Source organism: Nerophis lumbriciformis, linkage group LG26, assembly GCF_033978685.3.
Source record: "Nerophis lumbriciformis linkage group LG26, RoL_Nlum_v2.1, whole genome shotgun sequence".
Lineage (NCBI taxonomy): Eukaryota > Metazoa > Chordata > Actinopteri > Syngnathiformes > Syngnathidae > Nerophis > Nerophis lumbriciformis.
The window spans coordinates 38,966,824-38,994,470 of NC_084573.2; the positions used below are offsets into that span (position 1 = coordinate 38,966,824).

The 27,647-nt window shown below is 44.1% G+C and overlaps 2 protein-coding genes across 4 annotated transcripts in view; one reads left to right on the forward strand and one right to left on the reverse strand.

Annotated features, from left to right (window-relative positions):
• Positions 1-7,931, reverse strand: part of gabra2a (gamma-aminobutyric acid type A receptor subunit alpha2a) — a 61,213-nt gene extending 53,282 nt beyond the window's left edge. Inside the window, exon 1 of the mRNA XM_061986910.1 lies at positions 7,681-7,931. Within this exon, the coding sequence (XP_061842894.1) occupies positions 7,681-7,745 (65 nt within the window). The 5' untranslated portion in view covers positions 7,746-7,931. The remainder of the gene's footprint in view (positions 1-7,680) is intronic.
• The window catches only part of LOC133623657 (serine/threonine-protein kinase pim-2-like), a 44,450-nt gene continuing 24,604 nt past the window's right edge, over positions 7,802-27,647 (forward strand). For 2 of the 3 annotated variants that reach the window (XM_061986911.2, XM_061986912.2), the window contains exon 1: positions 7,802-8,016. In XM_061986911.2, coding sequence (XP_061842895.1) covers positions 7,996-8,016 — 21 coding nt within the window. In that variant the 5' untranslated portion in view covers positions 7,802-7,995. The remainder of the gene's footprint in view (positions 8,017-27,647) is intronic. The other variant, XM_061986915.2, reaches the window with a different exon arrangement.

Genomic DNA, 27,647 nt, shown 5'->3' on the forward strand with positions numbered 1-27,647 from the left:
GGACGCCGAGAGGCTGATGGTACCTCTCATAACAACCCAGGGTTTATTTTTGGCTTCTTGAAAGGAGCCGGATCTTAAAGAGCCATTCCCTTCCAACGAAAAACAAATCACTTGTTGCTAAGATACCATTTGGATCCGAATAATTCAAATGTACAAATTCTATGTTTATACTCCATTGGTGGGAATTATTCTGATTTGGTTTGTGTTTTCACCGGAACATTACGGTGGTGCTGTATCCCAATTCTGTGACAGTGAGAGTGTGAACGTGTTATGCATACTTGCCAACCCTCCCGGATTTTCCGGGAGACTCCCGAAATTCAGCGCCTCTCCCGGAAACCTCCCGGGACAAATTTTCTCCCGAAAATCTCCCGAAATTCAGGCGGAGCCGGAGGCCACGCCCCCTCCAGCTCCATGCGGACCTGAGTGACGTGTTGACAGCCTGTTCTCACGTCTGCTTTCCCACAATGTAAACAGCTAATGATCGAAGGCGAGTTCTTGGTTTCTTATGTGGGTTTATTGTTAGGCAGTTTCATTAACGTCCTCCCAATGCGGTAACAACACACAACAACAGCAGTCAAGTCTTCGTCTACAGTAAAGCAGTTCGTCTGCCGTAAACAGCAATGTTGTGACACTTTTAAACAGGACAATACTGCCATCTACTGTACATGCATATGTGACCCACCCATAATGTGTCACATTTTTGTGTTGATTTGTTTATTTTATTTTGTGGTTTGAATTCGTTTTTGGAGCTGTCATTACACATTTATCAGTATTCACATTGGTCAGTAGGGGGCAGTAGGGCGTTTCTTCCCAATTGAATGCTATCACCTGCAGACCGGAAGTGTCTTGTCATTCTGATGAGCGCGACCAGTCTGTGAACAATTGAAACGTCCTGTGTGATTTTTCCTCCTGTATAACAGGTTAGTTTTGGTGAATCAACTCACTGAATAATATCCATGTGATCTTTATAAGTTTAAGTACACATTCTGATGGTGGAGCCTAACTCTAAAGTGTTTGTGAGTTGTAGTTTGTATTTGTGAATGAATCCAGTGCACAGCTGCGGTAATCAATACAAAAAGGCGACGTGAGTGCGCAATGTTTATATAGGAACTTCTGATCCTAATTCAGACTCCCAAATTAGAGCTCCCGTTTTCTTATTGATTTTATAATGTATATTTGTATAATGTGTGTGTTCTGAAATAGTGACAGAGAATAGAACAAGGACGGACAATTCAACCCTTAACTCAACAATGAGTAGATGAGTGTTATGTGTGTGTATAAGTGTAAATAAATGAACACTGAAATTCAAGTATTTCTTTTATTTATATATATATATATATATATATATATATATATATATATATATATATATATAATATATAATATATAATATATATATATATATATATATATATATATATATATATATATATATATATATAGCTAGAATTCACTGAAAGTCAAGTATTTCTTATATATATATCTTAACCAAGCCCCCAACCATGCCCCCCGCCCCACCCCCAACCACGCCCCCCACCCCCACCTCCCGAAATCGGAGGTCTCAAGGTTGGCAAGTATGGTGTTATGCCCTGGTAGAAATGGCATCATTTTTCAAAAGAGCCTAAGGCCATGCAAGGAAAATAATCCCGGAATTTAAAAAAAGTTAACATGTAGGCAATATAGGTAACTCTTCAACTACAAAGCCCAGAAGCAGTGAAGTTGTCAGGTTGTGTAAATGGTAAATAAAAAGAGAATACAACAAATCCTTTTCAACTTATATTCAATTGAATAGACCGCAAAGACAAGATATTTCATGTTCACACTGACAAACTGTCATGTCTGTGTAATCATGTTTTGTTTTAAGTCATGTTTTTGTTTAGTTAGAGGAATCTTTAGTTTCTGGCTTTTCACTCCCTTGTCTTGTTTGCATGATTACCCCATTAGTTTCACCTGTTCCACGTTTGGACTCATTGTGCACTCTTGTTTGTCACCATAGCAACCATTAGTTTTCACCTGTCACATCACGCACCTGTTTCACGTCTTGAGTCACGCACCTGTTTTCGTTAATCATGTCTGTGTTATTTAAGCTTTTCATTTTCTGTCGTTCGTCCTGGAGTCATATCTTTTCTAAACCTGCTATCCCCTCGTTTCAAGCCCTGTTCACGATCCCATGCCACAGTAAGTGTTTTTATTTCGCGTTCAGTTTCTGCCTTTGTGCAAGTTTTGTTTTCATTCGCCAAGTTTTTTTTTTATACCTCCGCCAAAGTGCGCGCTTTTCGTTTATTCTTTTTTTTGATAAATAAATCATGTTTTCGTCCTGGTGGTGGAACTGTGGACCAGCTCTATACTCTCGGCAGGGTCTTTGAGGGTGCATGGGAGTTTGCCCAACCAGTCTACATGTGCTTTGTGGACTTGGAGAAGGCATTCGACCGTGTACCCCGGGAAGTCCTGTGGGGAGTGCTCAGAGAGTATGGGGTAATGGACTGTCTTATTGTGGCAGTTTGCTCCCTGTATGATCAGTGTCAGAGCTTGGTCCGCATTGCCGGCAGTAAGTCGGACACGTTTCCAGTGAGGGTTGGACTCCGCCAAGGCTGCCCTTTGTCACCCATTCTGTTCATAACTTTTATGGACAGAATTTCTAGGCGCAGTCAAGGCGTTGAGGGGATCTGGTTTGGTGGCTGCAGGATTAGGTCTCTGCTATTTGCAGATGATGTGGTCCTGATGGCTTCATCCGGCCAAGATCTTCAGCTCTCACTGGATCGGTTCGCAGCCGAGTGTGAAGCGACTGGGATGGGAATCAGCACCTCCAAGTCCGAGTCCATGGTTCTCTCCCGGAAAAGGGTGGAGTGCCATCTCCGGGTTGGGGAGGAGATCTTGCCCCAAGTGGAGGAGTTCAAGTACCTCGGAGTCTTGTTCACGAGTGGGGGGGGAGTGGATCGTGAGATGGACAGGCGGATCGGTGCGGCGTCTTCAGTAATGCGGACGCTGTATCGATCCGTTGTGGTGAAGAAGGAGCTGAGCCGGAAGGCAAAGCTCTCGATTTACCGGTCGATCTACGTTCCCATCCTCACCTATGGTCATGAGCTTTGGGTCATGACCGAAAGGACAAGATCACGGGTACAAGCGGCCGAAATGAGTTTCCTCCGCCGAGTGGCGGGGCTCTCCCTTAGAGATAGGGTGAGAAGCTCTGTCATCCGGGGGGAGCTCAAAGTAAAGCCGCTGCTCCTCCACATCGAGAGGAGCCAGATGAGGTGGTTCGGGCATCTGGTCAGGATGCCACCCGAACGCCTCCCTAGGAAGGTGTTTCGGGCACGTCCGACCGGTAGGAGGCCACGGGGAAGACCCAGGACACGTTGGGAAGACTATGTCTCCCGGCTGGCCTGGGAACGCCTCGGGATCCCCCGGGAGGAGCTGGACGAAGTGGCTGGGGAGAGGGAAGTCTGGGCTTCCCTGCTTAAGCTGCTGCCCCCGCGACCTGACCTCGGATAAGCGGAAGAAGATGGATGGATGGATGGATGGAATTTGATGTCTGCAACATGTTTCAAAAAAGCTGGCACAAGTGGCAAAAAAAGAGTGATAAAGTTGAAGAATGCTCATCAAAGACTTATTTGGAACATCCCACAGGTGAACAGGCTAATTGGGAACAGGTGGGTGCAGATCCCCTTTAATTTGCCGGTTTAAAAAAAAAAAATCACTTTTCACGTTGTCATTATGGGGTATTGTGTGTGGAATTTTGAGGACCAAAAAAATGATTGATTCCATTTAGGAATCCCCGCACATGTAACCACATGTGCGGGGAATGAAGCACTGTGAATACAAATATTGACTCAAACTCCACAAAAAGTTTGATACTACTGAATCACATTTGGTATGATACCGCCTCTAAAAAGTACCGGTACCAGTTTGTCCCTCATAATGTGTATCAGGGGCGTCACTAGCTTTTAAGGACAGGGGGGGGGCTTTGCCCCCAGGAGATGCACAGGATGCGAGCGAATGTTACGCACGAGCACAAAACTTCACAAACGGCTAACAAAGACTTAGAAATTATTCATTGTTATTTTTTTTAAATGCACGGGACGAAATGAAATGCTCCCCGGGACGATGGCTTTTAACCATATATTCTCTTTTTCTTTTTATGTATTGTCGGAGGCAGATATTTACATATATCCGAATTTTAGTGTTACTTATTTTCTTTCATAGTCATATTTGAAAACAGCTCGTGTTTTCCATTTATTCTCTTTCTGTTTCTCTGCAAGTAAACTGTGTGTGCTTAACCTTGAAGTGAGGAATGTTAGAGAGAGCGATAATAAGCATTTGTTTTGACTAGAGAGACGATGTGCATGTGTTTTGACTAAGAGAGAGGGGAGAGGAGAGAGGGTTTTGGGATCGGGAAGGCAGACCATTTTGGCGGCGCGATAGAATGTTCTATGCTGGACTGGTCTCAAATGTATATCTGCAAAGCTTTGCCAATATACTACAAAATACCTATTCTGTCTCTGGTGGTTTTTCAACTCAGCTTTAAGTGTCGTAAAGAGCTTGGGAGCGACTTGTGACTTGAATTCCCTGGGAGGAACAACTGGTCCAAAATGCAACAGTATTTATTCATTTTACATTTTATATTAAATGTCTTGGTTTTTCCACCCTCTGAAAATCCTATTAAATGTTTAACAAGCCATCCTATAATAATAAAACAGCTATTAATGTAACAATACAATAAAACAAATATATTTAATGATGTTTTTTTCATTATTTTAACAATAGGCTTATGTATATTACTTTATATAGATTCTACAAGAAACACAAAACTTAAAAAATAAATGATTTACAATTGCACACACAAGGTTTTGTGCATCATTGTAAAGGAAGATAATGTGCTTCGTACACCTGCAGGACCGCAAGCAAGGTCGCGGAGAAAATGTGGGCTGGATTTTGAGTGATGTGGGCATTTTCTATATGAACAAGTGGAATGGATTGGATACCGACGCACTGAAGGGGCTCTCTACCTTACGCTACGAAGTGAGGGGAAACTGAGTGAATAATAACAGGTTATATGATTATTTATTTAAACTCATATTTGGGCCACTTTATAATGAATATGTCGGCATGTATTTGTAAAAAAAAAATATATATATATATATATATATTTTTTTTTTTTTAACACCAAATTATTTAGGGGGGCTTAAGAATATTTTAGGGGGGCTTTAGCCCCCCTAAAATAGGCCTAGCAACGCCAATGGTCGGTGCTTTTTGGATGTTTATTTATTGGGGTTTTTATGAGCAAAATAGAGGACCTCGCGTTAAGCTTTTATATTTTTATGCATTAAAAACAATACGCCCGTTATAATGATCGTAAAGGATGGGCAAAAGACGAAAGAAAAGTGCAGATCCCCTTTAATTTGCCGATTTAAAAAAAACAAAACACTTTTCACGTTGTCATTATGGGGTATTGTGTGTGGAATTTTGAGGACAAAAAAAATGATTCATTCCATTTTGGAAGAAGGCTGTAACGTAACTGAGTGAATAATAACAGGTTATATGATTATTTATTTAAACTCATATTTGGGCCACTTTATAATGAATATGTCGGCATTTATTTGTAAAAAAACAAACAAAAAAAACACCAAATTATTTAGGGGGGGGCTTAAGAATATTTTAGGGGGGCTTGAGCCCCCCTAAAATAGGCCTAACAACGCCAATGATGTGTACAAAATAATAGGTGTATAAATGACACAATATGTTACTGCATATGTGTTGGTTTTAAGTGTTCCCCCCTCTGGTCAACATATGAAACAACAAGTGTGTGTAAGAAATTGAAATGTGCCTCATTTGGCCACAATTAATCATATAAAATCAAATAAATATGTATATAGAGACATACTGTAATAAGTTGAAGTAAATAATGACAATTAAAAAACAATTGCAAACAAAAAAATTAAATTAAAAAAAATAACTAAAAGCTTACTTTTTTTATATATATTTGCATCATTTGTATGTATTATCAGAGGTGGGTAGTAACGCGCTACATTTACTCCGTTACATCTACTTGAGTAACTTTTGGGATAAATTGTACTTCTAAGAGTAGTTTTAATGCAACATACTTTTACTTTTACTTGAGTATATTTATAGAGAAGAAACGCTACTTTTACTCCGCTACTTTTATCTACATTCAGCTCGCTACTCGCTACTCATTTTTATCGATCTGTTAATGCACGCTTTGTTTGTTTTGGTCTGTCAGACAGACCTTCAAAGTGCCTGCCTTACTGGTGACGTTTCACTTCGTTCCACCAATCAGATGCAGTCACTGGTGACGTTGGACCAATCAAACAGAGACAGGTGGTCACATGACCTGACTTAAACAAGTGGAAAAACTTATTGGGGTGTTACCATTTAGTGGTCAATTGTACGGAATATGTACTGTACTGTGCAATCTACTAATAAAAGTTCCAATCAATCAATCAAAAGTGTGAAGGAAAAAAGATACTTTTTATTTCAACCGTACATCCCGTCAAAAGCCTAAAGACTGACTGCACAGTTCCTGTCTTCACAATAAAAGTGCCGCTCCATCGCGCCTGCGCTTTCAAAACAAGAGTCTCCGAAAGCCAGCGCAAACAAGCTAGCAAGCTAAGGAGTTTGACGCCAATATATTTCTTGTAAAGTGTATAAAAACGAATATGGAAGCTGGACAAATAAGATGCCAAAAACCAACCACTTTCATGTGGTATTAGACAGAAAGGAGGAACTTTTCTTCTCCTCCATTTGAAAACGTGGACGTTATCATCACTACTGTCTGATTACAATCAATGCAAGTCATCAGAATCAGGTAATACACCAACTTATATTCTTGTCTTCATGAAAGGAATCTATATGTTAAACATGCATGTATATTCATTAAAACACCTTTAACATGTAAACAAAAACAGCTAAATAAATACATATAAATTATATACTCTATATATCAATGTATATATATATATATATATATATATATATGTGTGTGTGTGTGTGTGTGTGTGTATGTTACTCATCAGTTACTCAGTACTTGAGTAGTTTTTTCACAACATACTTTTTACTTTTACTCAAGTAAATATTTGGGTGACTACTCCTTACTTTTACTTGAGTAATAAATCTCTAAAGTAACAGTACTCTTACTTGAGTACAATTTCTGGCTACTCTACCCACCTCTGTGTATTATTAATGTTAATTAGGAGTCTTTGTTTGTTTACTTACTACTAAAAGACAAGTTGTCTAGTATGTTCACTATTTTATTTAAGTACTAAATTACAAAAAAGAAGACTTTTTATTCAAATAAAGACAACAACGCCATTTTTTGTGGTCCCCTTTTGTTTAGAAAAGTATCGAAAAGTACCGAAAAGTATTCGAAGTACATTTTGGTATCAGTACCTGTATCGAGACAACAATAGAATCTTAAAGTCTGAATTAAAAGCACTATTTTTTTAAAATATTTTATTTTACTAATTTTGGAAATAATTATTTTTACCTTATCAGTTCATTGTTAATTAAATGTAAATGTGTATTATTTTTTAAACAAATGCAGACTCATGTAAATTAACACGTCTCCTAAAAACGTCAATCACGTCTCCTTTTTTTCCCGATCGTGCTGTCAAAGCCTGGATCGATCTTATTCCGAATGAATCGATAAAGGAGACAAAAAGACCTTACCTGCCGTGCATCGCGATCACGTAGAGCAGCACGGAGGCGAGACGCGAGCTGCGTGGTCGTGACATGGTCCAGGTCCTCGATCGGAGACGTCTTTAAGAACATCAAACGAGCCCGCCGACGTCGATCCCGCGGTCCACGAGCGGCGTTCGCGCGGAAATTTCGCGGGGTATTTCCCTGCCGAGAAAGCGACAGGTGTCAGCTCCGATCGGCGCCGCGAGAGAAAGATCACGCCTGGCGTGGAAACAAGCCGCGTGACGACCGTCCGCGTGGAAAGTGAGCAAAGGGGAGGACGTACGCGCCTAAATCAGTCACGTGATGCGTCAACACTTCATCCACGTCAGTACACTGAACACAATATTGTTGTTTTTTTCGAAGATGTCAGACTAACAAATGACAATTTAATAATGTCTGATATCAGCTTCTGCTTGTGGAGGTGTGGTCGCGGGGGCAGCAGCCAAAGCAGAGTTTAATACACAAATGACCCTCGATTTGTTCGTGGTTTCTATGAAAACATTTCAAATATGCGACTTCAGCTCGTTAGGTCTCAAAGTATTTAGTGACGCGCCATACCAAGTCAAATTCGGGCTGGTATCGACGATACCTATCCGATACCGATACTTTGAGCAAAACCTGAGGTGTCAAAATTTGAACGTAACTAAATAAAAATTAAAAAAAGCAGTAAAAATGCAAAAGAAAAGAGCAAAACATTGGAATGTAATGAGAACAAGCTGACATGTTGTATACTTAGTCCCCTATAACACAAGCAGGGCCGGCCCGTGGCATAGGCCGTATAGGCAAATGCTAAGGGCGTCGTCCATCAGGGGGCGCCACGCCAGTGCCACAAATGTTGGAGAAAAAAAAAAAAGTTGGTACTATTATTTCTAAATACAAAAAATAATCCCTCGTTAATTAAAATGCTAAGTAAAGCCTATATAATAGAAATATTATTTGTTACAACATTACGCCCCCCCACGGTGCACCCCCTCCCTTCCCGTATCATGACTCTTTTTGGACGTCACCACATCAAAAAATCAACACAAGATGTCAAAACGGCCAAAACTGTCAGGTGCCCAGGGAAGAAAAAAGAGAAAAGAAGAGGAGGAGAAACGAGAAAAGACAGAGGTAGCAGGTAGGTAACGTTAGCCTACATGAAATTATTTGTCTGTTACAGAATGTGATAGTAACCTGGCTTTTTAGCATTAAGCTAATGTTACATGATTCGGCAATTGCTAATCAATAAATAGCTAGTTCTGTTTTAACGTCGGGTTAATATTGTGGAGGGGGCTAAATTGTTATGGAAAATAATAATGTAACGTTAGGTAATTACAGTACTCCCACCTTACATTCCTCAGGGACATTTGTATTAGATCTTTTAAGCAGCTGTTTTTTGTTTACATTGTTATTGCCTTCTGGTTAGCTAATGTTTGCCCTGCAGGTAATAGTCACTTTTCCACCCCTTTATATATTAGGTATAGTTGTAAGCCTAGTTGTTAAAGTGCACATCATTAATGTTAATTAAGCAATATGTATGTAAAAAATATTGTATTTCATATATTCATTTTTTATTTTTTGCATTCATTTATTTATTCATATTTTTTTTTTATCTTGTTAACTATTCTGATTGTTAATTTGCTTTCTTTAAGTAAAAAAAAGGTCAAAGACAAAGCTATTCGGTTTCTTGTGAGTATATACACTTCACTGCCGATGTGGGGGGGGGGCGCCACCTAAAATCTTGCCTAGGGCGCCAGATTGGTTAGGGCCGGGCCTGAACACAAGTTTTGTTTTTAGATGTAAACAATATATGTTTTTAGCTTCTTTTTTTGTTTTATTAAATATAATATCAAAATAGCCTTTTGACTTTTCAATATGCGGCCCAAAAGTTTAGACACCCCTGATATCAAATATTATAAGATCTCCAAATAAAAGTAAAATATACTTAAATTAAAAACAAAGTTAGTTAGTAAATAAATTTAAAAAATGAAATAATACTAACTCAATGAATTTAAAAAATGTCAAGAAGCATAATAGACATTGTTAAATGTGTAACTGATAGAGATGCGCGGATAGGCAATTTATTTCATCCGCAACCGCGTCAGAAAGTCGTCAACCATCCGCCATCCACCCGATGTAACGTTTGATCAGAACTGCACCCGCCCGCCATCCGCCCGATCTAATATAGATGATGCAAGGCATTAGTGAGCCTGCCAACTACTCCGGTTTTCCCGTAATTCGTACGGTTTTCATCAACCTATTCCGGGTTTTTCATTCATTTAAAAAAAAAAAAAAAGGGTGAAAACTACGCGAATTGCACCTTGTGCAGCAGACAAGATTTTTCGATCGGACACGGAGGAATTAGCGATGTAAAAGACCACGTTGGGACAAAAAAACACAAGTCTAATGCCGTTGCTAGCGATACAAGTGGAAAACTTTCAACGTTTTTCGTCGCCCAAACAGATTCTTTGGATGTGATAAATGCCGAAGTTTTATTTACGGAGGCAATAATTGAGCATGGACTTCCAATCGCACTGGCTGATCACATGGGACAGTTAATAATGTAATGCAACCTTTAAAAATCATTACGCGGTGATCGCGGTCCCAAAAATAAACTTTTCTTGCATGATAATGTCCAGAAAAATTCGCTTTATATTACTATAGAGTCCTTTTAACGAATGAGTTTGATGGTTTATCACAAACCTTAAATGAAAGAAGTCCTTTGTTCTCCTGCACCATGGCCTTGCTTCGTGTTTGGTGCGCAAGCTTTATAACCTCACTGAGGTTATAAAGCTTTTGCCTGTTAAAGAAAGGAGACTGATCCAATGCAGCACAGACTTTCGCGTGCCACGCTGTCACAACCCAGACGCACACCAGTGCGCAATCATATGGGAGCCGCGCTGAGCGCACCTCCAAGCGCGTCTCGCTGCCGGCGACGGCCGGGTATATGGGCCCGACGCTCCAGCGCCATCCATTTTCAGGGCTAGTTGATTCGGCAGGTGGGTTGTTACACACTCCTTAGCGGGTTACGACTTCCATGGCCACCGTCCTGCTCTCTATATCAACCAGGGTGAGCCCCACCCCTTTCGTGAGCGCACTGCGCGCGGAGTGACCCCTGTTACGCGCCCCCGGCAAAAGGGGTGGCGGGCAGGTAAGCTGCGCGGGCGGGGCGCGCGGAGTGACCCCTGTTACGAGGCCCCGGCCACGGGGGTGGCGGGCAGGTAAGCTGCTTACCTGCTGCGCGTGACGCCGGCCGCGGCGAAGGCGGACGAGGCGGGGTGTCGGTGCGGTGGGCGCGGTAGTGACCCTGGACATGCGTCGGGCCCTTCTCGCGGATCGCCTCAGCTACGGCTCCCGGTGGGGCCCTCTCGGGGGAAGGGGCCTCGGTCCCGGACCCCGGCGAGGCGTCCCTTCTCCGCTCGTAAAAGTGTCCATCTCTTTTCTTTTTTCTTCTTCTGTTGTGGCATATGCTGCAGGTGCCTGCTCGTTTTTCGTATGTGGGTAACAACATTTAACTATGTATATATATTTCACAATTGGTTTAACTGCCACCCGCAAAAAAAAACAAACAAAAAAAAAATCTAATTAATCCACCCGACCCGACCCGCGCGCGGATAAAATCTTATTTTTTTAAATTTCATCCGCCCGATCCGCGGATAATCCGCGGACTCCGCGGTTGTGTCCGCAAACCGCGCATCTCTAGTAACTGAACATATTTTCAAACAGGCAGAATTTTGGACACACTAATTTATGCAGTTACACAATCTTATTATTATTAAATAATAATGATAAATGGGTTATACTTGTATAGCGCTTTTCTACCTTCAAGGTACTCAAAGCGCTTTGACACTACTTCCACATTCACACACACATTCACACACTGATGGCGGGAGCTGCCATGCAAGGCGCTAACCAGCAGCCATCAGGAGCAAGGGGTGACGTGTCTTGCCCAAGGACACGACGGACGTGACTAGGATGGTAGAAGGTGGGGATTGAACCCCAGTAACCAGCAACCCTCCGATTGCTGGCACGGCCAAAAAACGAGAGAGACATGAAACAAAAACCTCTATGTAGGTCTGACTTACACCTACTTTTCATAATTGTATATCCTCGGGCAGGGCCGGCCCGTGGCATAGGCCGTATAGGCAAATGCTAAGGGCGCCGTCCATCAGGGGGCGCCACGCCAGTGCCACAAATGTTGGAGAAAAAAAAAAAAAGTTGGTACTATTATTTCTAAATACAAAAAAATAATCCCACGTTAATTAAAATGCTAAGTAAAGCCTATTTAATAGAAATATTATTTGTTACAACATTACGCCCCCCCCCCCCCACGGTGCGCCCCCTCCCTTCCCGTATCATGACTCTTTGTGGACGTCACCACATCAAAAAATCAACACAAGATGTCAAAACGGCCAAAACTGTCAGGTGCCCAGGGAAGAAAAAAGGGAAAAGAAGAGGAGAAACGAGAAAAGACAGAGGTAGCAGGTAGGTAACGTTAGCCTACATGAAATTATTTGTCTGTTACAGAATGTGATAGTAACCTGGCTTTTTAGCATTAAGCTAATGTTACATGACTCGGCAATTGCTAATCAATAAATAGCTAGTTCTGTTTTAACGTCGGGTTAATATTGTGGAGGGGGCTAAATTGTTATGGAAAATAATAATGTAACGTTAGGTAATTACAGTACTCCCACCTTACATTCCTTGTATTAGATCTTTTAAGCAGGTGTTTTTTGTTTACATTGTTATTGCCTTCTGGTTAGCTAATGTTTGCCCTGCAGGTAATAGTCACTTTTCCACCCCTTTATATATTAGGTATAGTTGTAAGCCTAGTTGTTAAAGTGCACATCATTAATGTAAATTAAGCAATATGTATGTAAAAAATATTGTATTTCATATATTCATTTTTTATTTTTTGCATTCATTTATTTATTCATATTTTTTTTTATCTTGTTAACTATTCTGATTGTTAATTTGCTTTCTTTAAGTAAAAAAAAAAGGTCAAAGACAAAGCTATTCGGTTTCTTGTGAGTATATACACTTCACTGCCAATGTGGGGGGGCGCCACCTAAAATCTTGCCTAGGGCGCCAGATTGGTTAGGGCCTGGCCTGAACACAAGTTTTGTTTTTAGATGTAAACAATATATGATTTTAGCTTCTTTTTTGTTTTATTAAATATAATATCAAAATAGCCTTTTGACTTTTCAATATGCGGCCCAAAAGTTTAGACACCCCTGATATCAAATATTATAAGATCTCCAAATAAAAGAAAAATATAAAGTTAGTTAGTAAATGAAATTTAAAAAAAATGAAATAATACTAACTCAATTAATTTTAAAAATGACAAGAAGCATAATAGACATTGTTAAATGTGTAACTGAACATGAATATTTTCAAACGGGCAGAATTTTGGACACACTAATTTATGCAGTTACACAATCTTATTACTAGGGCCCGCATGGCCCATTGTATAAGGACTCTGGGAGTCCTTATGCAATGGGACATAAAGGACCTATTGAATTTCTAAGGTTTTATTATTATTATTATACCGGCCGCCTCTTTGAGCTGCAATTTGACCCACTTAACATGCTTCAAAACTCACCATATTTGACCCACACGTCAGGACCTGCAAAAATTGCCTTTTGATAAAAAAACCGAACAGCAAAACTCAAAATTGCGCTCTAGCGCCCCCTAGAAAAAAAACCCAGACTGCCTGTAACTCCCACTAGGAAGGTCAGAGAGACATGAAACAAAAACCTCTATGTAGGTCTGACTCAGATCTAGATTTCATAATAGTACATTCTCGGGCTAAAATCAACAGGAAGTTGGCAATTCCCCCTACAAGACAAAAAAGTACTAAAAACAGTCACTTTTTCCTCTTTGAGCTGTTATTTGACCCCATTAACATGCTTCAAAAATCACCAAACTGAACACACACATCAGGACTGGCTAAAATTGCGATCTAATAAAAAAAAACCTAACCCCAAATCTCAAAATTGTGCTCTAGCGCAATTTTTTAATGAAACGCACAAAAAACTGCTCCTCGGATGACAAAACTGACAAAACTGCCTGTAACTCCCACTGGGAAGGTCGGAGAGACATTAAACAAAAACCTCTATGTAGGTCTGACTTAGACCTACTTTTCATAATTGTATATCCTCGGGCAAAAATCAACAAGAAGTTGGCAATTCCCCCTTCAAGACAAAAAAGTACTAAAAACAGTCACTTTTGCCTCTTTGAGCTGTAATTTGACCCCCTTAACATGCTTCAAAACTCACCAAACTGAACGCACACGTCAGGACTGGCTAAAATTGCGATCTAATGAAAAAACCTAACCCCAAATCCAAAAATTGTGCTCTACCGCAATTTTTTAAGAAAACGCAGAAAAAAACTGATCCTCGGAAGAAAAAACTGACAAAACTGCCTGTAACTCCCACTGGGAAAGTCGAAGAGACATGAAACAAAAACCTCTATGTAGGTCTCACTTAGACCTACATTTCATAAATCGACAACCCCCAGCAAAAATCAACAGGAAGTTTGCTATTCCCCCTTCAAAACAAATTATTTGTAAAAACCGGTCACCTTCCTTCAAAAACTAACTCCTCTGAGCGCGTTTGTCGTTTCGCCTTCAAACTAACACAGGAGAGAGATTGAACCCTTCTGAATACAATGACAGAAGCGCTTTTTTCTAACTGCTCCGGTTTTGATTTTATGACCCTTCAAAGACCCGCTGCGCTGATGCTGCTGCGCTGCTGTTTTTTTAAGATGGCTGCTTAAAAGCAGGAAGCACCAACGTGCCCACACAATGCAGACAAGGTAGGTACACTAGACAAAAGTATTGGGACACTTTGGACTAAAAGTAGACAAAAGTATTGGGACACTTATGACTACCACTGGACAAAAGTATTGGGACACTTAGGCCAAAAACTGGACAAAAGTATTGGGACACTTGGGACTACAACTTGACAAAAGTATTGGGACACTTACTACTACCACTGAACAAAAGTATTGGGCAACTGGACAAAAGTATTGGGACACTTACACTGGACAAAAGTATTGGGACACTTGGGACTAAAAGTAAACAAAAGTATTGGGACACTTATGACTACCACTGGACAAAAGTATTGGGCAACTGGACAAAAGTATTGGGACACTTACACTGGACAAAAGTATTGGGACACTTTAGACTAAAAGTAAACAAAAGTATTGGGACACTTAGGCCGAAAACTGGACAAAAGTATTGGGACACTTGGGACTACAACTTGACAAAAGTATTGGGACACTTACTACTACCACTGAACAAAAGTATTGGGCAACTGGACAAAAGTATTGGGACACTTACACTGGACAAAAGTATTGGGACACTTTAGACTAAAAGTAAACAAAAGTATTGGGACACTTATGACTACCACTGGACAAAAGTATTGGGCAACTGGACAAAAGTATTGGGACACTTTAGACTAAAAGTAAACAAAAGTATTGGGACACTTATGACTACCACTGGACAAAAGTATTGGGACACTTAGGCCGAAAACTGGACAAAAGTATTGGGACACTTGGGACTACAACTTGACAAAAGTATTGGGACACTTACTACTACCACTGAACAAAAGTATTGGGCAGCTGGACAAAAGTATTGGGACACTTGGGACTAAAACTTGACAAAAGTATTGGGACACTTAGCACTACCACTGGACAAAAGTATTGGGACACTTATGACTACCACTGGACAAAAGTATTGGGACACTTAGGACGAAAACTGGACAAAGGTATTCGGACACTTCGGACTACCACTGGACAAAAGTATTGGGACACTTACACTGGACAAAAGTATTGGGACACTTACGACTACTACTTGTATTCTATTCTTAGATGGGGAAACAACAGTAAAAATGTTGGAAAGAAAAGCAAAGTATGTAATGAGAAAAAATCTGAAATGTAACTAATAATTATTAATAATATACTTAGTCATCTGGAATAGAAAGTTGACACAAAATCTGTTTTTATCATTTTTTTTAAATAAAAAAAATATCAAACGTTGTCAAAAAGCATGTTGTTTCAATGTTGTATTTGTGCAACACAAGTAAAAAAACAACAAAAACGAAGAAAACTGTTTGAGGACAAAGAGAGAGAGATTTTAGCTACAATGAACAGTCCAACCACAAGATGTGCAACATTCAGACAAAGTTCTTTGTGTAAGAAGGTTTTCCTTACCTGCTTTTCAGCCTCGGTCAGAACTGTTGTAGCTTCCCGGTGTGACGTGTCTCAAAACAGCTGACCGGGTCGGGAGAACTTTCAAAATAAAGTTCTCCGACCCGGCCATGTATGTTCTCTGCTCTGGCATGGTAGATGAAGGACGATCCCAGGTGTGTAAAAAACATGTCGTCTCTGTTCATGGTGTTGGTCCCTCACTTCCTGTTTTCCTCCTTGATCCATCTCTTGTGTTTATTAGTTTTCTGACGGCAGGACTTTTCCCTTTTCCCGTTCCATGAGGTGATTGTTCCTCCTGAAGTGGTCTGTTTGTTAAAGCTGATTTAATGTGTTCTTGTTTGTTTTTGTGTTCCGGTAAACGTAGCAACTGTCTCCGTTCTCACATTCGTTTTTTGTGTCCTTTTGTCAGGAGGCTTTGGGATTTCCTAGATGTGGTGTTGTCCTAGTTTTCTGTATGGTTTTACTGCTGTTTCATTGGAATGTGTTCATGGTATGGGTTCTGTTATCCCTCTGATGGATGGTAGTGTTATCGTATTATTACTTCTTGTGTCTGTTTCGTTCTGGGTGGTACAGCGGTTAATGCATCTTCCTCACAATACGAAGGTCCAGAGTAGTCCTGAGTTCAATCCTGGGCTCGGGATCTTTCTGTGTGGAGTTTGCATGTTCTCCCCGTGACTGCGTGGGTTCCCTCCGGGTACTCCGGCTTCCTCCCACCTCCAAAGACATGCACCTGGGGATAGGTTGATTGGCAACACTAAATGGTCCCTAGTCTGTGAATGTGAGTGTGAATGTTGTCTGTCTATCTGTGTTGGCCCTGTGATGAGGTTGCGACTTGTCCAGGGTGTACACCGCCTTCTGCCCGAATGTAGCTGAGATAGGCTCCAGCACCCCCCGCGACCCCAAAAGAGACAAGCGGTAGAAAATGGATGGATGGATGGATGTCTGTTTCTTGTGTGTGATCTGGCTGTATACCGTATTTTCCGCACCATAAGCCGCCCTGGGTTATAAGCCGCGCCTTCAATGAACGGCATATTTCAAAACCTTGTCCACCTATAAGCCGCCCCGTGTTATAAGCCGCATCTAACTGCGCTAAAGGGAATGTCAAAAAAACAGTCAGATAGGTCAGTCAAACTTTAATAATATATTAAAAACCAGCGTGATGTGGGCGCGCATGGAGTCGTATATCAACATGGACGGAGCTGCGTGAAAAAAGCCACCCGGCCTCTTCGCGTAAACTTACCTTAACCACTCGCTCATCTTTTCTTCATCCATCCATCCCTTCGAGTTAGCTTTTATGATGACGCCGGCTGGAAAGGTCTCTTTTGGCAAGGTCTTCCTTTTGAATATCACCATGGGTGGAAGTTTCTGGCCATTAGCATGGCAAGCTAGAACCACAGTGAAGGATGATTTCTCATTCCCTGTGGTGCGAATATTCACCGTACGTGCTCCCGTTGTATCCACAGTGCGGTTCACAGGAATATCAAAAGTCAGTGGAACCTCGTCCATGTTGATAATGTTCTCTGGCCGGATCTTTTTTTCCAGCTATCTTGTTTTTACAATATGCACGGAAAGTAGCCAGCTTTTCTTGAAAGTCTTTAGGCAGTTGCTGTGAAATAGTAGTCCGTGTGCGGATGGAGAGATTGCGTCTTTTCATGAACCGGAAACCTGTCGCTTAGTAGGAGCCATTTTGTGGTCTTTACAGATGTAAACACACAAAGGAAATGAAACGTAATATCCGCGCGCTTCTTCTTCTTCTACGCGGGCGGGTGGTTGCTTACAGTAGAAGAAGAAGCGCTTCCTCTTCTATGGGGGCGGGTGCTTACCTTGGCGGTTGCTTGCCGTAGAAGAAGAAGCGCTTCCTCTTCTACGGGGAAAAAAGATGGCGGCTGTTTACCGTAGTTGCGAGACCGAAACTTTATGAAAATGAATCTTAATATTAATCCATATATAAAGCGCACCGGGTTATAAGCCGCACTGTCAGCTTTTGAGTAAATTTGTGGTTTTTAGGTGCGGCTAATAGTGCGGAAAATACGGTATATCAAACCAAAACTTTAATCGATTTCATCTCAACATGAAATGTAGTTTTGGGTTATGAAGAACTGATGATGTTTACAGACCAGTCTTAGAGCAGCACCAGTCCCTTTCTGCTGCTGAAGACGGTTAGTGCTTCGGACAGCCTGCTTCCAGTGTCTGTTGGGGGTGAGCTGTTATCAAGTGGTCAGCCAGTGGATTCAGGCGTCGACTGTAAGTGCTTAGTCATGTTGACCTGAATATGAGCGCCAAAACAGACCGCAGGAAAATCCCTGCGTTTGCTTCTGACGACTCGTTTCCATATCACTAGCTGCGTTTCCGTTGCAAAATAAAAGTTTAGACAAAGTACGTTTGCGACCTGTAGGTGTTTTCCTTCAAGGGTTTTTGCGTCATGAGTCGCAATTCTCCTGGAATCTCATCCCGCGAGACTCCACTTTGAGGAAGATATTGCAATTAGAGATGCGCGGATAGGCAATTATTTCATCCGCAACCGCATCAGAAAGTCGTCAACCATCCGCCATCCACCCGATGTAAGATTTGATCAGAACCGCACCCGCCCGCCATCCGCCCGCACCCGCCCGTTGTTATATATCTAATATAGACGATGCAAGGCATTAGTGAGGTTATAAAGCTTTTGCCTGTTAAAGAAAGGAGACTGATCCAATGCAGCACAGACATTTGCGTGCCACGCTGTCACGACCCAGACGCACACCAGTGCGCAATCATATGGGAGCCGCGCTGAGCGCACCTCCAAGCGCATCTCGCTGCCGGCGACGGCTGGGTATGGGCCCGACGCTCCAGCGCCATCCATTTTCAGGGCTAGTTGATTCGGCAGGTGGGTTGTTACACACTCCTTAGCGGGTTCCGACTTCCATGGCCACCGTCCTGCTGTCTATATCAACCAGGGTGAGCCCCACCCCTTTCGTGAGCGCACTGCGCGCGGAGTGACCCCTGTTACGCGCCCCCGGCAACAGGGGTGGCGGGCAGGTAAGCTGCGCAGGCGGAGCGTTCGGAGTGACCCCTGTTACGAGCCCCCGGCCACGGGGGTGGCGGGCAGGTAAGCTGCTTACCTGCTGCGCGTGACGCCGGCCGCGGCGAAGGCGGACGAGGCGGGGTGTCGGTGCGGTGGGCGCGGTGGTGACCCTGGACGTGCGTCGGGCCCCTCTCGCGGATCGCCTCAGCTACGGCTCCCGGTGGGGCCCTCTCGGGGGAAGGGGCCTCGGTCCCGGACCCCGGCGAGGCGTCCCTTCTCCGCTCCGTAAAAGTGTCCATCTCTTTTCTTTTTTTTTCTTCTGTTGTGGCATATGCTGCAGGTGCCTGCTCGTTTTTCGTATGTGGGTAAGAACATTTAACTATGTATATATATTTACCAATTGGTTTAACTGCCACCTGCCTGAATCTTTTTAAAATCTAATTTTTTTAAATTTCAACCGCCCGACCCGACCCGCGGATAAAATGTAATTTTTTTTAATTTCATCCGCCCGATCCGCGGATAATCCGCGGACTCCGCGGTTGTGCCCGCAAACCGCGCATCTCTAATTGCAATAGAAGCGGAAGGCAGCGGGCGATCGCTCAAAGGCTACGTCCTTACGGCTCCCTTGACATAGTTCGAGAATGTAAGTCCTTCCGAACCTTCGGGGTCAGCCTTTATTGTGGGGATGGGACCCGCAAGACGGCCAGGTACCGCCTCGCTCGACCCTGGCCGACCATTTGGAAATTTGGGTGTTTCCATTACCAGTGTCTTATGCTGATAATTAGGTTTTGGACAATTATCGGGGTAATGGAAACGTAGCTAATTGCTGACTTATTTCTTTTGACCTATCCAAAATGTATGTAGATTTTCTCTCTTATCCAGCTGAGTGTTGTCAGGGCATTCAATCAATCGCAACTGGACTGTTCATTTCAGATTCAAACCATAGGTCCATCATTCGACTGGCAAACACGATAGTCCAGGATATCACTCACCCACTACACCAATACATCATCCCACTACCATCAAGGCGCAGGTACAGAACCGTCAAATTCCGGAGGGTCCGCCTCAGGAAAAGGCCGACCTGTCTGACAAGCCTTTAAATGTGTGTTGGTCATGTATGATGTCTTTTTGTTATTTTGGTTTCGTGATGTGTAATGTCTATTCTTCAAATGTACGGCAGTGAAAATTAATTTCCCCAACGGGGACCAATAAATCTACGGTAAATCTAATCAATGTGTCTTAGGAGACCTTCGGCCTCTATCCGAGCGGTCCTGATCAGTTTATGCTCATAGACTAAGGCTATGTCTACACTAAGCCGGATAACCCCTTAAATGAATAATTATTTAGCCTAAACCTCGTTTCAGCCACACTAAATCATCGTTTAAGGGCCCCCCTTAGACAATTTTTTACACGGGTAAGTGCGCCGTCTATTTCTTGAATCTCCGGCTCTTAGCTTTGTATGGACTCATTGATCGTTTATAAACAAAGTTCGGAGAGGAAGTGACGCCAGAAAGACCATAACTTGGCGGAAACCACTAGAAAGATGGAGGCGAGTCATCCAGACATGCCCGTGTTTCTTCTTCTTGTACATGTACAGACTCTTTTGGAAATCACACGTGAATACCTTAAAAGAAGGAAACTGCAGCTATCTGGGATACAACACATCTCAAACGGCAACATATCAATGTTGAGTTTTGGATAAGGCCTGGAAGAACGGCAGCCGGGTGGGATATGTTTGTCACCGAGTGTGTTGTGTCAGAGGAACGGCAAGAGAACTTTCCAATGTCCAGGTCAGCTACGATTCTACTTGGTGAAAAACTTTGTCCATTTGTTGAAGAAGAGACAACATCAATGCGGGTCTTATCTTTGTCCATGTAGAGGAGTCAAGAGGAGTGGTCAAAAATGATACCAGAAGCGCCTTATTGCAGGTAAACTTGCCAAGGGACAATTATTCTAGGTCTAGCTCCATCCTATCTTGCTGATTGTTTTGTACCATATGTTCTGGCAAGAAATCTGCGTTCTAAGAACTCTGGCTTATTAGTGATTCCCAGAGCCCAAAAAAAGTCTGCGGGCTATATAGTGTTTTCTATTGGGGCTCCAGTACTCTGGAATGCCCTCCTGGTAACAATTAGAGATGCTACCTCATCCTAAAACTAGCCTTTAAATAGATCCCCCTTTTAGACCAGTTGATCTGCCGTCTCTTTTCTGCTCTGCCCCCCTCTCCTGCGTGGAGAGGTTATTAGGTGACCACAGATGACGCGCTAGCTGTCCAAAGTCGGGACCTGGGATAGACCACTCATCCGTACATCAGTTGGGGACGTCTCTGTGCTGCTGACCTGTCTCCACTCAAGATGATCTCCTGCTGGCCCCACTATGGACTGGACTCTCACTATTATGTTAGATCCACTATGGACTGGACTCTCGCTATTATGTTAGATCCACTATGGACTGGACTCTCACTATTATGTTAGATCCACTATGGACTGGACTCTCACTATTATGTTAGATCCACTATGGACTGGACTCTCGCTATTATGTTAGATCCACTATGGACTGGACTCTCACTATTATGTTAGATCCACTATGGACTGGACTCTCACTATTATGTTAGATCCACTATGGACTGGACTCTCACTATTATGTTAGATCCACTATGGACTGGACTCTCACTATTATGTTAGATCCACTATGGACTGGACTCTCACACTATTATGTTAGATCTACTATGGACTGGACTCTCACTATTATGTTAGATCCACTATGGACTGGACTCTCACACTATTATGTTAGATCTACTATGGACTGGACTCTCACACTATTATGTTGGATCCACTATGGACTGGACTCTCACTATTATGTTAGATCCACTATGGACTGGACTCTCACTATTATGTTAGATCTACTATGGACTGGACTCTCACACTATTATGTTAGATCCACTATGGACTGGACTCTCACACTATTATGTTAGATCCACTATGGACTGGACTCACACTATTATGTTAGATCCACTACGGACTGGACTCTCACACTATTATGTTAGATCCACTATGGACTGGACTCACACTATTATGTTAGATCCACTATGGACTGGACTCTCACACTATTATGTTAGATCCACTATGGACTGGACTCTCACACTATTATGTTAGATCCACTATGGACTGGACTCACACTATTATGTTAGATCCACTATGGACTGGACTCTCACACTATTAACTAGATCCACTCCACGTCCATTGCACCGGTCGCCCGGGGGCGCGGTTCTCCCGACATCTGCGGCCCCCTCCAGGGTTTCTCATTATATCTCTTTGGGTTGAGTTTTTTCTTGCCCTGATGTGGCATCTGAGCCGAGGATCTGGTTGTGGCTTGTGCAGCCCTTTGAGACACTTGATTAAGGGCTATATAAGTAAACTCTAATTGACTGATTGATTGATTGACTTCAAAATGTTACGTTCTTTGGATTTGTGAAGCAAATAAACAGTCTCCTCTTCATTCCAGTTGTTGCCTATGTTTTTATTGAATGGTATCTGCTTCCAGGTTGTATCCTGCGCGTTGAGACTGGTGCATGTGTGATACAAAGGGTCCCCTTTGGCAGAAAACACCCACTTGAGGGATAATATTTGGTTTCCAATGGCATCATCTAGGTGTGAGTCTGCCTTCTCAAGAGCCAAACATGATCAGATTAGGATGTTCCCACGGCCAAACTATTTGAGAAATTGGGACTAATTAGGTTTTCGTCCTGGTCGTGGAACTGTGGACCAGCTCTATACTCTCGGCAGGGTCCTTGAGGGTGCATGGGAGTTTGCCCAACCAGTCTACATGTGCTTTGTGGACTTGGAGAAGGCATTCGACCTTATCCCTCGGGAAGTCCTGTGGGGAGTGCTCAGAGAGTACGGGGTATCGGACTGTCTGATTTTGGCGGTCCGCTCCCTGTATGATCAGTGTCAGAGCTTGGTCCGCATTGCCGGCAGTAAGTCGGACACGTTTCCAGTGAGGGTTGGACTCCGCCAAGGCTGCCCTTTGTCACCCATTCTGTTCATAACTTTTATGGACAGAATTTCTAGGCGCAGTCAAGGCGTTGAGGGGATCCGGTTTGGTGGCTGCAGGATTAGGTCTCTGCTTTTTGCAGATGATGTGGTCCTGATGGCTTCATCTGGCCAGGATCTTCAGCTCTCGCTGGATCGGTTCGCAGCCGAGTGTGAAGCGACTGGGATGAGAATCAGCACCTCCAAGTCCGAGTCCATGGTTCTCACCCGGAAAAGGGTGGAGTGCCATCTCCGGGTTGGGGAGGAGACCCTGCCCCAAGTGGAGGAGTTCAAGTACCTCGGAGTCTTGTTCACGAGTGTGGGAAGAGTGGATCGTGAGATCGACAGGTGCGGCATCTTCAGTAATGCGGACGCTGTATCGATCCGTTGTGGTGAAGAAGGAGCTGAGCCGGAAGGCAAAGCTCTCGATTTACCGGTCGATCTACGTTCCCAACCTCACCTATGGTCATGAGCTTTGGGTTATGACCGAAAGGACAAGATCACGGGTACAAGCGGCCGAAATGAGATTCCTCCGCCGGGTGGCGGGTCTCTCCCTTAGAGATAGGGTGAGAAGCTCTGCCATCCGGGGGGAGCTCAAAGTAAAGCCGCTGCTCCTCCACATCGAGAGGAGCCAGTTGAGGTGGTTTGGGCATCTGGTCAGGATGTCTGGTCAGGATGCCACCCGATCGCCTCCCTCGGGAGGTGTTTAGGGCACGTCCGACCGGTAGGAGGCCACGGGGAAGACCCAGGACACGTTGGGAAGACTATGTCTCCCGGCTGGCCTGGGAACGCCTCGGGATCCCCCGGGAGGAGCTGGACGAAGTAGCTGGGGAGAGGGAAGTCTGGGCTTCCCTGCTTAGGCTGCTTCCCCCGCGACCCGACCTCGGATAAGCGGAAGAAGATGGATGGATGGATGGATGGATGGGACTAATGAAGTGCATGGAAACATAGTCACGGTTTCAAGTCTGTATAAGGTACATAGCAACACCCCTGGTGTGGGTAAAGTGCCACTCTATGAACATGGTGTCCTTTGTGATGGGCAGTATTTACAGCAGATTGTCAGATGTAGTCTCTGGAAACAAGTGTGTGATACTAAGGAATGTTGGCAGCTGTGTGTGTGTGTGTGTGTGTGTGTGTGTGTGTGTGTGTGTGTGTGTGTGTGTGTGTGTGTGTGTGCATTGTGGCACGTAAACATTGTGCTGATTGAAGCGAAGGTGGATGGTGTGTGACAGCTCATCTTTGGGATTCCAGCATTCATGAGTGAAGTCATGTTGGCATGAAGGTGGGCTTCTGATGTCAAGCATGAACATCAAATCTATATAATAATTACTCATTCTCTTACAAAACATACTCCAATTCAAGGGTCGGGAACCTTTTTGGTTCTGATGAGAGAGCCATAAAAGCCATCCATCCATCCATCTTCTTCCGCTTATCCGAGGTCGGGTCGCGGGGGCAGCAGCCTAAGCAGGGAAGCCCAGACTTCCCTCTCCCCAGCCACTTCGTCCAGCTCTTCCTGTGGGACCCCGAGGCGTTCCCAGGCCAGCCGGGAGACATAGTCTTCCCAACGTGTCCTGGGTCTTCCCCGTGGCCTCCTACCGGCCGGACGTGCCCTAAACACCTCCCTAGGGAGGCGTTCGGGTGGCATCCTGACCAGATGCCCGAACCACCTCATCTGGCTCCTCTCGATGTGGAGGAGCAGCGGCTTTACTTTGAGCTCCCCCCGGATGGCAGAGCTTCTCACCCTATCTCTAAGGGAGAGCCCCGCCACTCGGCAGAGGAAACTCATTTCGGCCGCTTGTACCCGTGATCTTGTCCTTTCGGTCATAACCCAAAGCTCATGACCATAGGTGAGGATGGGAACGTAGATCGACCGGTAAATTGAGAGCTTTGCCTTCCGGCTCAGCTCCTTCTTCACCACAACGGATCGATACAGCGTCCGCATTACTGAAGACGCCGCACCGATCCGCCTGTCGATCTCACGATCCACTCTTCCCTCACTCGTGAACAAGACTCCGAGGTACTTGAACTCCTCCACTTGGGGCAAGATCTCCTCCCCAACCCAACCATAAAAGCCAAATATTTTAAAATGTATTTCCGTGAGAGTCATATCCTTACATCCTATCCATCCAATTTTCTACCGCTTGTCCCTTTTGGGGTCGCGGGGGGTGCTGGAGCCTATCTCAGCTGCACTCGGGCGATAGGCGGGGTACACCCTGGACAAGTCGCCACCTCATCGCAGGGCCAACACAGATAGACAGACAACATTCACACTCACATTCACACACTAGGGACTAGAGATGCGCGGATAGGCAATTATTTCATCCGCAACCGCATCAGAAAGTCGTCAACCATCCGCCATCCACCCGATGTAACATTTGATCAGAACCGCACCCGCCCGCACCCGCCCGTTGTTATATATCTAATATAGACGATGCAAGGCATTAGTGAGGTTATAAAGCTTTTGCCTGTTAAAGAAAGGAGACTGATCCAATGCAGCACAGACATTCGCGTGCCACGCTGTCACGACCCAGACGCACACCAGTGCGCAATCATATGGGAGCCGCGCTGAGCGCACCTCCAAGCGCGTCTCGCTGCCGGCGACGGCCGGGTATGGGCCCGACGCTCCAGCGCCATCCATTTTCAGGGCTAGTTGATTCGGCAGGTGGGTTGTTACACACTCCTTAGCGGGTTCCAACTTCCATGGCCACCGTCCTAGCTGCTGTCTATATCAACCAGGGTGAGCCCCACCCCTTTCGTGAGCGCACTGCGCGCGGAGTGACCCCTGTTACGCGCCCCCGGCAACAGGGCTGGCGGGCAGGTAAGCTGCACGGGCGGAGCGCGCAGAGTGACCCCTGTTACGAGCCCCCGGCCACGGGGGTGGCGGGCAGGTAAGCTGCTTACCTGCTGCGCGTGACGCCGGCCGCGGCGAAGGCGGACGAGGCGGGGTGTCGGTGCGGTGGGCGCGGTGGTGACCCTGGACGTGCGTCGGGCCCTTCTCGCGGATCGCCTCAGCTACGGCTCCCGGTGGGGCCCTCTCGGGGGAAGGGGCCTCGGTCCCGGACCCCGGCGAGGCGTCCCTTCTCCGCTCCGTAAAAGTGTCCATCTCTTTTCTTTTTTCTTCTTCTGTTGTGGCATATGCTGCAGGTGCCTGCTCGTTTTTCGTATGTGGGTAACAACATTTAACTATGTATATATATTTCCCAATTGGTTTAACTGCCACCCGCCTGAATCTATTTAAAATCTTTTTTTTTTTTTTATTTCAACCGCCCGACCCGACCCGACCCGCAGATAAAATCTAATTTTTTAAAATTTCATCCGCCTGATCCGCGGATAATCCGCGGACTCCGCGGTTGTGCCCGCATACCGCGCATCTCTACTAGGGACCATTTAGTGTTGCCAATCAACCTATCCCCAGGTGCATGTCTTTGGAGGTGGGAGGAGCCTATCCCCAGGTGCATGGTTTTTTTTGGAGGTGGGAGGAAGCCGGAGTACCCGGAGGGAACCCACACAGTCACGGGGAGAACATGCAAACTCCACACAGAAAGATCCCGAGCCCGGGATTGAACTCAGAACTACCCAGGACCTTCGTATTATGAGGCACATGCACAAACCCCTGTTACACCGTGCTGCCCGAGAGCCATATCATTTGTTTTAACACTGAATACAACTTAATGCATGCATTTTTAGAGAATAATTATTCTCTTATTAGGGTTGTACGGTATACTTAGACTTCCTTTTTACTGTCATTCAAATTTGAACTTTACAGTACAGATAAGAACATTTTGTTGCATTGGCTCATGGTAGTGCAGGATAAAGTAGCAATAAGGTGCAGATATAAATAAATAGATTACTGTACAGATAAATATATTGCACTTTTGCATATGCATCCACGTTTATGGATGTATGTTATATTGTCTTTATATTCGACCTGTATATGACGTGGAGAAGAGTAGCTCGGTGCCCAAAGTGGGGCCCGGCGAGTCATTTTGTCTGGACCGCTAAACATTAGTTTTTCAAATCAATTATTCATATTGACATCTGTCAAGCTCTCACCATCATTGATGGCATCTCCACAAAGTTAACCAGATGCCAGTTTTTGTAAAATAATGATTTGTTCTGAGATGTTTTGTTGTTGTGCTGTGGACCAGCTGGAAATAATTAGTCAAAGTAAACGCCTTCAGTGACGATTATTATTATTATATGAGAGTGGACTAACCTAACAATGAAAAGGTGTTCAAAAACTGTCCGGTGGCCAACGGACCAAGGGAGAAAAACAATGCTGCCATCTGGTGGTTAAATATAGCGATGCACACAACCTGAAGCGGGCTTATTAACAAGTTGATGTTAAAGTGAAGTTAAAGTAGTAATGATAGTCACACACACACACACTAGGTGTGGCGAAATTATTCTCTGCATTTGACCCATCACCCTTGATCACACCCTGGGAGGTGAGGGGAGCAGTGAGCAGCAGCGGTGGCCGCGCCCGGGAGTAATCTTTGGTGATCCAACCCCCAATTCCAACCCTTGATGCTGAGTGCCAAGCAGGGAGGTAATGGCTCCCATTTTTATAGTCTTTGGTATGACTCGGCCGGGGTTTGAACTCACAACCTACCCATCTCAGGGCAAACAAAGCAGGCGCATCTAAATTAATTTGAATATTTTCAAGCTAATTTATGTATTTATATAACCCAAACTAAACTATGATGGGCTCCACTTTAGCAGTTTATCCAAAT